The sequence below is a fragment of the Pholis gunnellus genome, assembly GCF_910591455.1.
Source record: "Pholis gunnellus genome assembly, chromosome: 16".
In the NCBI taxonomy this organism is placed as follows: Eukaryota; Metazoa; Chordata; class Actinopteri; order Perciformes; family Pholidae; genus Pholis; species Pholis gunnellus.
In genome coordinates, this window is record NC_136543.1 from 19,874,099 (window position 1) to 19,886,717 (window position 12,619).

The following is a 12,619-nucleotide window of genomic DNA, read 5'->3' on the forward strand; positions in this document are numbered from 1 at the left end:
TGAGTCCGTTTGTCAACACGTCTTATACTTGAGAGGACCCGAGCAAACTCGTGTGTCGTAATCATCACAGGACTTTATTTTATGCAGGCAGAGACCAGAAACAACTCACTGCTGCATATTGTTGAACGCGGCTGCTCATTAATTGACGGTGAAGCGTGCTGCTGTTAATGTCGCTGCTCTTTCTCTGTTTGAGTCTTTGGATGAGGTGTAATAATCCTCAGCTATATTCCGATCGGGTCATCATCAGGCTGCTTTTGGATGAGGTCCTCTCCTCCGACACTGTCTGAATGTTAATGACACCGCCTGTTCATTTGTATGGGCGGAGGCCGTTCCTGCTGTTGGGAGCGGACGTCACGCCGACCATACGAGTCCTGCTAGACTAGCTGACGGGTTGTGCATCATCATATCAGTTTTTTGTAACTGACGCTACAAGCGACATCACGCCGCTTCGCTATATTTGAACCCATTAGTCGCCTGATGCTGCTGTGATTGTTTGGGTTTGGTCGCGGTGTGCGAGTGATTATTTGCACACTGTGGGATGTTTTTTTACAGACAGTTGCATCAACTTTCTGCAGCTCCACAGTCAACACCAGATCGGTGTTCATGTCGATGCAAATTACAACCGAGATAGAAAGAAATGTAACTCTCCAGGGTGTGTGTGTGTGTGTGTGTGTGTGTGTGCAGCTGCTTTCAAGAAAACATAAGAATGCTAGAGCTGCTGGCAGCTTGCCAGCACTGTTGACCTTGGACAGGAGGAAAAGGAGGAAGGACACACACACACACACACACACACACACACACACACACACACACACACACACACACACACACCTACACACACAGATGTCCCTGTCACCAACACACAACATGAGCGGCCCGCAACAAATGTCCCTAATGAAGAAGAGGATGATGACGAAAATGCTGACGTCAGGTGGAGCCAGCCCCACACACACACACACACACACACACACACACACACACACACACACACACACACACACACACACACACACAGCCATACACACTCATGCATTATCTAAATAAAGAAACAATGACACACACACACACACACACATTTTCCAGCAGCCACAGACCTTCATGAATAAGAAGAGCAGCAGGGTGAGGAAGACACTGACATCAGGGTGCAGCCAGGCGGCAGAAAGACCCAGACCGACCGGAGGAGGAGATTCCGAAATCTTTGTCCACGTAAAGTTGTCGAACAGGGAGTTGATGCACTCCCTTGGCATCAGCTGGAGAGGGGGAGGAGGAGAGGGGCGGAAAGGAAGTAAAAGAAGAGGGAAGAAGGCATGAGGGCAGAGAGTATGGAGGGAAGGTTGTGAGTGTGGAGGAGGGAGTGGGATAAATTGAAGAGATATGGACAGACAGGGCAAAAGAAGGGGGGGAGAAAACAAGAATGGTAAGAGAAGTAGCAAAAAGAAGGTCAAATGGGAGAAAGGGTGGAGGTAAAGAGGGAATTAGAAGGGAAATACAGAGAGAGGAGGGAAAGAGGATAAAGATGAGGATGCATAAAGGAAACTGAAGACCAAAAAAGGGGGAGCATGGAAAGAGAAAGAAGGATGGGAGAGGGATAAAAAAGGGAAGAAGGTGAACAGAGAGACGGGGAGAAAGATGGATTGAAGGGAGGAAGTGTAGGATAATGACGGGTGGGGGAGAAGAAGAAGAGAGAAGGACAGATAGAGAGAATAAGGAAAGGAAGCAGGGCATGATAAAAAGGAGATAATGGGTGGAAGGAGGGATGAAGTTTAACAAAAAAGAGGAAAGAGACAAGGAGGAAACGGATGAAAGAGGAGAATGAACGAGAAAAGGAAAGAGAGCAAAGGCAAAAAAAAGTGAAGGGAGGAAGAAAGTCAAGTGGGACAAGCAGGCAGGAAGTCATCCAGGAAGCGGACGGGTACGGGCGGCCTCGTCCAATGACGAGCTCTCTTTAGATGACTCATGAATGACTAATTCACTTCAACCCTTTTTGCACCACATTTGCATAGACGCCTCGGAATTTTTGCTCACGGGAACAAATTGCAGCACAAAAACCCTGCATCTGCAGAACGCCGCCGCGGGGGGGGGAAACAACACCGACGTCACTCCGATTTTTCTCCCGCTGCTCGAACTCGGGGGTTCAATCGAGGCCTCCGAACTTCATCGTTCAGCGCGAGTGTGGATGTGGAGGATCGGCTCCCGCGGAGCAGGAGGTAATAAGAGGCTTTTTTTTTGAAGTTGTGGGTTCACGTCTGGTTCACAACCCATCGAGCTTTTTAATCTCCTCTCATTGTGCCGCTGCCTCTGGAAGGATTTCATTCCCTAAAAGCTATATATACGCTTTCAAGGAGAGGTGTGTGTGGGGGGGGGGGGGGGGGGGGGGGGGGGGGGGCTGTCTGTCAAACTGATTTATTTTCTTAAGTGACTTTTTTTTTTTAAATTTAGATATCACTTCAATGCCCTGCTGTGTTGAAACGACGCTGTTAGTTTGTTAGAAAAGGTGCGAGACATTTATACAATGCGGGTGTGAAAGAACATGTTCAGGCGTTGCTGACTGACATATGCACACAGATACGTGTGCTCTTAAAACAGCATATAACACACACACACACACACACCTGGTTCACACTAAGTGGTCTATTCTGAGCGCCTGTGAAACACATGATTAGCTCTCAGCTAGCTGTTGATACTGAACGTGGCCGTCTGAGCTTTCACCTTGAACTGTTTGCAGACGCAGCACAGAAGCGCGGAGCTTCACGTAGAAACACGGACATCTGACGTCACAGTGAGGCCACGTGGGCACGTTCATCAGCTGACGGTGTTCAGAATACACAGGCACAGATCTACGTTTGGTTCAACAGAGGTCACGGCTCACATCTACAATGTTAATCCCAATTAGGTTTTGGCTGGTATTTCTTTTTTTAAACCTTCCTGACATTTCACCGGGGTTTACGGTATATTGTCTTTACTTGCGTATTAAAAAGGAAAGTCGGAGGATATGCTCGTCTAGTCTCTCTCTCACGTTACTTACACTACCTACACACTGAGTTACTCTTCAAAGGAGTTTCCTATTTATATAACACGTATTAGTCTCAAAAAACATCTTCAGAATACATTAAAATATATATTTTTTGCTGGGCTAAACATTTGAGGAAACCCTGAAACAGTATCTCATTATGACTTAATGTATTAAAAATGATACCATCAGGGTTTGTAAATACCGTGATATATCTTAATAACTCGGGCATAATTACAATTATTAAAAACATTAGGGTGTCGCCCTTCATCTAACCTGCTGTCACGCTTTGCCAAATACTCAGAAATAGATATGCAGATTTGAACAGCATTCATGTCTGTGGCACCAAGAGGTCACAGTTTGAAAATGTTGAATTTCAATCTGCACAAAGGGGACGCACCAGGCTTATATTATATATATTATATTGTATTGATTAAATCTGCTGGTCCCAATGATACGTTGTGGAATCCAAAGAGACGAAAGATCTAAAGGATTGTTGGATTTAGCTTTGTGGTTATGAACATCATGGCCTGTAGATGGATTTGTTCTTCATTGTTTTGAAGCAGGTCCATAAATATCTGTTAGTAGTGTTTTAAACATGTAAACGAGCTACCGCTGCTCTTTCGTGGGGTTGCCCTTCATTTCCTGCTGGCTTTGTTTGTTTCAGCTGTTTGTCTGCTGTCAGCATTGCCTGCAGGTACAGACAGATGTACGCGCCGTGTACTCCGTCTTGTTTACATGAGTGAAAGGCGGGAGAACAAGATATGAGCTCTGACCTCTCCTGCCATGAACTGTCCGAAGCCGGGCGGGAAGGTCAGCGTGGAGATGACGAGCGTTACCACAGCAGGAAAAATCAGCCGGCTGGGCGGAAAAAAAGGTTCGTTAATGAAACAAACTTTAGTAATCATCTGTAAATAAAACCACAGAAAGCACAAAAACATAATGAACAAATGCACTTACTTCTACATACGACAACATGTAAACCTACGATCTGGGAATAGCAGGTCGATACTTACTCGGGTTGGGAAAAACAATCGATAAAGCGCAGCATCGCAATATCTTGTGCACAGTATCGGACCCGGTACTGGTGTCAACGCATCCCTAATTATTATGATTGTGAATTAATCATTTTAAATGTGTTGACGTGTCTGAAGTGAATGCTTTTTTTAATCTTTGTGGCAGATATCTGACGTTTGGTTGGCGCTTCTAACATCTACCTAAAACTAGATTACCACAGATAACATGAATTTTAATACAACATCTGCAAAAAGTCACCGAGATATATAGATAATATTTAGTCTCACTCCACTCAACCATGTTATGACCTGAATGCAGTGGAAGGGGAGAGCGGAGAGTCTAACAGACGCATTCGATCAATAGCCCCTTTTAAACATATTCATTCTGTATGTAGATTCCACACCGTAGCATCCTCAAACCTTTGAGATTACACTCAGAGACTCACTGTTTGGTGAGGAAGCGGGTCATGGCGTTGGGTCGTCTCATGAACAACACCACCTGTCTGTTGAGATAGACGAAGAAGGCCCCCAAGAACCCACAGGAGATCCTGCACAAACAAAGAACTTCACATTAGCCGAGTTAAGTTCATTTGTCACACCTGTGTGTTCTCTCTCTCTCTCTCTCTCTCTCTCTCTCTCTCTCTCTCTCCTCCCCCGAGGTGAATGCTGAACTAATAATTGGATTCTCCGTGTTTTAAATGCTACATTTGCATAAAGTTTGACTTATTAACATTTTATATCTTGTCCACTGGGAAGTTTGGAGACACACACACACACACACACACTCACACACTCACACACACACATCTTTGTCTCAGTTTTTACAGTCGCTCACCCAATGATGGCGAAGGCCGGCAGCTCCTGCAGGTCAAACGGGAAGTCCATGCGGAAGTTTGTCCTGAACAGAGCAGTGATGGTTACTGGAAGACAAAGAGAAGGCACAGGTGACATTCACACATGTGTGTGTATGTGAGAAATGCCAGGATGTTTACGAGATTAGCAACAATTTCTGAGAATGAGACGTGAGCTCACTGGACAAACTCAACCGACCCACAATGCATTGCGGCTCTTCAGACTGTCCGCACCGCAGGCATTTAAAGTAATTAACTGTTTGGATTAATTGATGATGAATGATGGCGAGTGACATTAAAGGTAGAGTTCAGAGGAAAAGCGTGGGAGCTCGTGTGTATAATATTCTGAAGAAAACGTATTTAACACAGAAAAATTTAATAATCTTAATTTGCCTTAAAATAATAAAGGAAAATATAAATTTGAGTGGAAGAGGGAAAGTTGATTTACACTTGAACCATACAGTCATGTGATGTTTACTGCAGTGTGAACAGTCTGCTGATAATGACATATTTAATTTAGTAAGCAGTAAGACGCACACACAGATTGAGAATCAAGTATTATAATTTATATTCTTATGAGACACTTAAGTCCCCTGATTGAGGAATTAAAATGTCCTGCTGCCACATGGTGGAGAACACCAACTAGCGGAAAAGCAAGTCAGTGTCACTTAAAAGAAGCGTCGGCTTGGCGTTAATTATTGCAGTGAGGGTGCCCTCTAGTGCATGTTTGATGAAGAGAACGTGACGTAATATTGTGCAGCATCTCACACACCAACACAACTTGCACAATTTGAAAGACAGTCAATATCTTAATAAATATGTTTTCTCCTATCGGTACCTGCGTCTTTGTTGAACACGGATAAGACTCTGAATATGAAGGCACTGAATGTAGCAGCAAAGTATCCTCTCCAGTAGTTTCTCACAGCGAAGTACGTGGACGTTACCTCGATACTGAAGAGCACACCTGGTAGAGAATGAAAACAGAGAAAAGGAAACAGAGACTAAAACAATATGCACAAAGCCACAGATAACAATCTTGTGTTTCCTGTAAAATGGCAACATTTGTGGATAATTTAAGTTCCCTAAAGCCCAAATTTCAGTCTCCTGAGTCCACACAGTATACGTTAAATGAGAGAGACAAAGAGGAAAGACTGTGTACCTCCAAGTGGAGTACCAAAGCAGCAGCCGACCCCGACAGCACAGCCCACTGTCAGGATGTCCGTATAGCAGTACGGATTCTACTGATCCAGAGCGGAAGGGTTGAGACAAAAGAGAGACGACGTATAGATGAGGAATATCTCAGAGACATTCTTTTATTTTTTACAATCACAATAAAAAGCGTCACGTACATGAGAATCTTTCCTGACATCAGCTTACCTGATAAGCTCCTGAAAGGAAGGACATGAACCTGCTGAGAACTGCAGCACAGATGCTAGCGATGTGAACGAATGGACCCTGAGAGACGGAGACGAGCACAAAACAGGAAGATTAAAATCAGGCAGCGGTTGTGTGTAGAGCACGAGAAACCGCAAAACCACAGGTGCTGGTGATCGGAGTTAATATCTGGATCGCCCACCTCTTTGCCCACGGGCATCCCGCTGCCCAGGGCAGCAGTCAGACCGATGACTTTAGCGACAAAGGCCCTGAGAGTTAAATATTCCTTGAGCACCACACCTCTCAGGATGGTCTTCAGCTCTGGGATGCCAGAACCTGAGAGAGATATAAGGTGGAACAGAGGTCGTTTAGGAGGGACGGGGACAAAGAGGTTTGAATTAAAGAAGAAGAAATGTGTCTCACATTAGTACATCATGGTTTTAATCGAAAAACGTCCAATTGACTCCGGAGCGGCTGTAAATTAGCAGCCATTCAAAGCACTTCCATAACCATAAAAGTCTAGCTTAGTGAAGCCACACCTTGCTTGTTTGTTGATGTTTTTCTACTCTGGATAGTGTCATTTCCAAAACATTTCTTCTTGCTTTGCAGAGAAAAATGATGAGTAATTTCCTCACGTGACAAAAGGAATGAGACAATGTGGAAAGATGAGCGAGGTAATCATGCACCCTAAAGGGACTCCACAGGGTCCCCAATCAAACGTTACAGGATCCGACTTCACTGATGAGCCGAGAGGACTTTTCATCCAGTATGTGATGTTGCAGACAGAATTTAAATGTATATATTGTCTAATATGCAGCGGATTACATCTCAAAGAGACATTCTGAGTGAACGAAGCCACGAGGAAACCGACCGATGGCTTGAGGCGCGACCAGGTGACAGAAGAGGGAGGAGAACAGGATGAAGATCAGGGGATATGTAACCCAGGCCAGATACTGCAGAGGGATGTTCCACCTCAGCTCCCCATAGATCCATTTATAGGCTGAAGGAGGAAAGGAGGGAGGGAGAAAGGGAGGAAGAGACAAGAGGAAAGGAAGATCAAAACAACGATGGATTGAAAAGAAGAGAAAATTCAGAGCGGAAGATGCAAATATCTGATCTATATTGCACCAGCCTTTGCTTTACTTTCACAGATTCTGCAATGCATTATGGGCCCTGTAGTCCCTACCTTGCAGGCTCTTTGCGCTGGCGTAGTCCATTGTCCAGCTGACCAGCGCCATTGTGATGCCCAGCAGAACGAGGAAGATCCAGTCTTCTCCCAACCGGGTCACAAGGAATCTCTGCACCCGTGCGATGCAGTCTGACAAAACCAAAACACCACAAAACAACAAAGGAATAATAAGGAATCCATCCATGTACTTACCTTTTTTTATTCTTTTTAATCCCATCTCTTGCTCACCTCTACATTTGGAGTAGGACCGTCTCTTCTTCATAGACGACGTGAGGTCGGGTTTAGCCGATTGCTCGTCTTGCTCATCTTGCTCGTCGCCCTCCGCCTCCATGTTGGACTGGCGCCTGTTCCTCTGCCTGCTGTGGAAGCCGCCGTACTGGTGTCGGCTGTGGCATCCGTTCTGACCGGGGCCACGCCGGCCGTGGCGTCCCCTGCCATGGCTGCGGTGATGGTTGCCATGTTTCTTGATCTGTCTCTCCGTCAGCAGGCGCGTGGCCTCCCGTCTGCCGGAGCCTCCTTGGTTCTCTTGGTACTCCCCATAGAGCTGTCAATCAATCAATCAATCAATCAATCAATCAATCAATAAATCAATCAGTGAACCAATTAATCCATCAGTACAGAAGAGAAGAAATCCAACAAATATCTGGCTTTTAATTCCTGAGACATAAACATGTTCAGGTAGATCCTGAGAAGGAGAGAATGTAGATTGTGATAGCGCCTGGCAGAGAAGGGTCCCTTTTTAAAAATAGACGTGACCACGTGTTGACCCAAACAGCTCTAATGGGCTCTGCCTCAGGATTTATCACCTCTGGACAGACGCCATGAAAACTGCCAGGGACATCTGGGGAAGAGATCAATTCTCATCTCTCTCTCTCGCTCTCTGGCACAAACATCTCTTTCAGTGGGAGAGGCCCTCTTGCAATTGTCTCATCCTTTTATTTAATCATAAGATATCACACACACACACACACACACACACTTCTTACTGTTGTATATTCACACCTACAACCTGCCTAGCGCTTCTACTGGGAACACAGGTGTTTGGGTAATCTTATGGAAATTATATGAAGTGTAAAGTCCTCTTGACACCTACAGCAACATGAAACATTATGATGTCAAGACACCAGTGGTCAATAGAGACATAAAGGTTCAAATCTAAGCGTTAAAGAGTATACTTCAAATTTCATGTTGATACATTTTATACACATAAATACAAATATAAAGATTCTAACTGTGCGACGGCTATACTTTTTGTCAACGCAGAACCTAAAATCATTTTCGTATTCCCTCTTCTCACAACCACAATTCATCACAAAGTATTTCTATATCTACACCACTGAAGCAGGGTCTAATAGTTCAGTAGTCTACCCTAAATATTATACTTCATATATATATATATATATATATTCGTGGTACATCAACAGCAGACAATAGAACTCCAGGAATACAACTGACAAGCTGATAAGTCACATCTGGTGCTGACACGTTGGATGTCCGTGCAGTCGCCTTTCAACAGCTTCTAATTTAGCAGGTTCACGGACGGACAGATTGATGGATGGATTAACACACACACACACACACACACACGCACACACACACTACATACAGTTCTGGCCATGCTGTGTGAGAAGACATGCCAGTCAACGCACAGTGAAACTTGAGCAGCATAATACACAATACGCTGTAACTGAATGCCGATACACAACAGAGACTCAAACAATAGAGGCCGCGGATGTTTTGATTGGGTCGGCGATCGTATCTATCTTCATATCATGTCAAGGGAAAGATCAGTAAGTGTGTTCTTCCCGATCCGTTCGGTACAGGACATTCAGTTCGGTGTTAATGTCCAGTGTAGAAAGACAATCTGGAGCGTGGACTCGGTTTAACCCAGAAAGTGTTTGGCCGCGCACCAGTTGTCACAACTAGTCGGCTTAGTTCGGGGCAGCCAAGATCGTCGAGCTCGATTTGTGTCAAACTGTCGGGTATATCTGTGAATACACTTGACATTTAATTTACTACGACGTCACATAAACACATTTTTCTCATCATGGACTATCCTGACCTGCCCTTAAGGTTCATGTCTGCAAGGCCACTACACACAAAGAGTGCACACAAACATATTGAAAGGGGCCAACTATCCCTTCACCAAAACCCAAAGCAGATACACGATACACTGTCAACATCACACCTCGAGTAACATGTCTGTCAGATTTACTACACCACAGTTTGAATCTGGAGAACAAATCTATTAGTCATAAATGACCTGTAATGACATCATACGACATGCAGTTTCAGTTATTATTGTCACGTTTGTCATGTTCACAGCTTTATTAACTAGCCAACAGGCTAGAATGGCAAAGCAACTAGTTATAAAGCAGAAGTCATGAAACGGATCATAAAACTCACGGATCGGATCAGCACAAAAGAAAAATGAGAGAAAATATAAATGATTTTACTTTGTTATAGTCATTTAGTTTCTTCACAAAAACACACAATTCATATGATAAGGAAATAAAAGATTGTATTTGTATTGATTAAAACAAATCTTGTGTTTAGTAGTTTTAATGATGTATTTCTAGAGTTGGTGTAAACAGCTCATAATTCATCTCTAATATCTTTTTATGTTCCTTCAAACTACTGGATTTATTGAAGTTTCTCACCAACATTATATTTTACGAGATTACATGTGAACACATCATAATAACGTAATGATTTACCTTCTCCCCAATACTAATGTTCACTGAGCAGAGCCTGAAGGCATCGTAATGTAACATAACCTTCATTCGTTAGCCGTTAGCGGTGCTGCTAACGTTACTAGCGCTCCTCCAGTTGATTTAAACACGGATTGATTGTTTACAAAGTAACATTATCAGAGATCGGCGAACAAAAAGCATGAATGCCGATGTCCTGATCGCATATTTTACTAAATATTTGCTTATTATGATCGTATGTTAAACTGTGTAATTGATCCGTGGATCACATGTGTAACAGTCGTTACGCCACTAAAGCAGCGTCACAGAAAGAGCCTTAGAGATGCACACACATAAGCAATGATTGTTATTCCATTGAAAACTATTAAGACTATTTGTGGTTTTTTAATCCATATTCATCAAAATGAATCATGTAAAATGTGCCTCAGTAATGAGGCATGTCAGCTGACCATATATTACTATTATTAACTTCACATTATGAAGAAAGTGAAAACATAATAATTTCTCCAAATGCACATATATTGAACGTCTCTTATTTGATTTAGTTGAGACACCAAAGCTGCATGTTTGGAAGTGCAATCAGCTGTTCACTGCTATGCAGCTCCAGCATGCTCCACCACAGAGCATGTTATGTTGTCAGACATCCATCCCGACCACGGTCCCGCTGCTTTACCTCGTTCCCCCTCACCTTCCCGTTTTCCCTCTCGAACGGTGAAACTCTACTCGGCACTGATGACTTAGCTCCTTCCTCCGTTGCCCCCTACTCTCTGTCGGTGAAACACTACTCAGGGCTAAATTTAGTAGCGGTGTGATCCAATATTCCTCATTACAGTTCCCACACCTCTCTGCCTCGCTCACCATCAGTGGACCTTTCAATGCCTCATCATATTCCTTTAGTTTCTCCTATTTCTCTCACTCTCCGTCCTTCCAGCTGTCTTTTAGTCCCTTAAGGACTTATAGAGAGGAAGTGTGAACGGAAAAGACCGCAGCAAAGAGCAGAGTTTCCCCAATATTCTGACAATTTAGTTAGTTTCTGATTTAAATATCACACAGTGCAGATATGCTAATATGTGGATGTAGCTAGTGGAGGGTCAGGTACAGCGCTACGCCTCATGGAAGGAATTCATTTCTCGCTCTTAGAAACCTATGCAGTCTAAACCCGAGCTGGGTATCGTTTGACATTTTTAGAAGCTAGTTCCACGAGCCAATTTAATACAGCAAACCAAAGCAAAACGTCTTCAAAGCTGTCAAATAAATTCCAAGCAGTCCTTCCAGAGTTTGGCCCAAATAAAATATGTTAAACTTCTGTGATCAAAGAAAAAGTAAACGAGATCATCTAACCGAATGTCCAGTAAATCATCAAGAGAAGATACTTAAACTTAATCCCATCATTACATTTGGATGGAGACCTGTCTTGTTATTATATTGTCTTGTATCTTATCTTTTGAGACATTCATTGATGATGCAGTGATGACGATATGGCGATGATGGTTTTTTCAAACATGTCACATTGCGAGAATTGACTCCAGTTGTCGTCCCTTTGATGTCCACATGAAAATACTACATTTATAAAGCACCATTCAAGAGCAGATGTCTAACACAAATTACATTTATAGGGCAGATTGCGAATAATTTCTTTCCAAAATCTCCCCACAGGTTCGAGCCTCTTTGTTGGGGAGCTCCAAACATCATTGGTGAGTGGAAAATCAAGGCTAAAGTTGAGTAGCGTGAATTGCGCTAGCCGTCTCAGAGGGCCTCTTTGACATGACTGTGTGTGTGTGTGTGTGTGTGTGTGTGTTGAGGAGGATCTGAGCCTCGATCTCTGGGAAACATCGACACAGAGGACAGAAGCAGCGTCTCCGTAAATGAAACTAAAACATGGAGGCATTTCTTTCTGTTCATTCAGCTTAGATGCAGTGAAAAGTGTTTATAACGCTCATGCAGGGAAAACCCTGATTTTCAGTAATTCAATCTACATTTTGGCAAATTCCGAAAAATTGCGCTTTTTACAGCTGATTCCATTTTCATCATCACATTCTGCGACTCCGTCTGTTTCCTCACTTTTTTCACTCGTGCTGATTAACAGGACTCAGAGAGCGGAGAGCAGCAGTAAGTTAGTTAAAACCGCCTTAATATCTTAGTAGAGCTATGAGTGCAGCCAAACGTGAGGGTCTGCCGCTATAAACCGTCATTTAAAGACAAAGCTAATCATATGAAGGTCTTCTAAAGTAGAGACTCCATACATTCTCTACATGATCACGTGACTTTGAACTATTTGTATTATTATTATACCTCATTTATTGTGTTTTCTTTGTACTTCAAATTTTATTATCAATGTGATATCAAATTATAAGAACACACAAACACGCACATACACAGAGACAAACACACACACACAATGCATTCAAAATCACAATTAAATGAATAAATAAGTGACACGACACTCATGTTTATAGCTCAGCTCTGAT

At 43.3% G+C, this 12,619-nt stretch overlaps 1 protein-coding gene across 2 annotated transcripts in view; it reads right to left on the bottom strand.

The window, feature by feature from the left end:
- The window catches only part of LOC306708275 (chloride channel protein-like), a 33,130-nt gene that overhangs the window by 18,738 nt on the left and 1,773 nt on the right, over positions 1–12,619 (bottom strand). Inside the window, exons 2-12 of one of the 2 annotated variants that reach the window (XM_079176074.1) lie at positions 7,669–7,984; positions 7,438–7,569; positions 7,123–7,251; positions 6,454–6,587; positions 6,255–6,332; positions 6,037–6,115; positions 5,716–5,841; positions 4,862–4,946; positions 4,473–4,574; positions 3,787–3,871; positions 1,095–1,250 (exon numbers count right to left, since the gene is read on the bottom strand). In XM_079176074.1, the coding sequence (XP_079032200.1) occupies positions 1,095–1,250; positions 3,787–3,871; positions 4,473–4,574; positions 4,862–4,946; positions 5,716–5,841; positions 6,037–6,115; positions 6,255–6,332; positions 6,454–6,587; positions 7,123–7,251; positions 7,438–7,569; positions 7,669–7,984 (1,422 nt within the window). The remainder of the gene's footprint in view (positions 1–1,094; positions 1,251–3,786; positions 3,872–4,472; positions 4,575–4,861; positions 4,947–5,715; positions 5,842–6,036; positions 6,116–6,254; positions 6,333–6,453; positions 6,588–7,122; positions 7,252–7,437; positions 7,570–7,668; positions 7,985–12,619) is intronic. The other variant, XM_079176075.1, reaches the window with a different exon arrangement.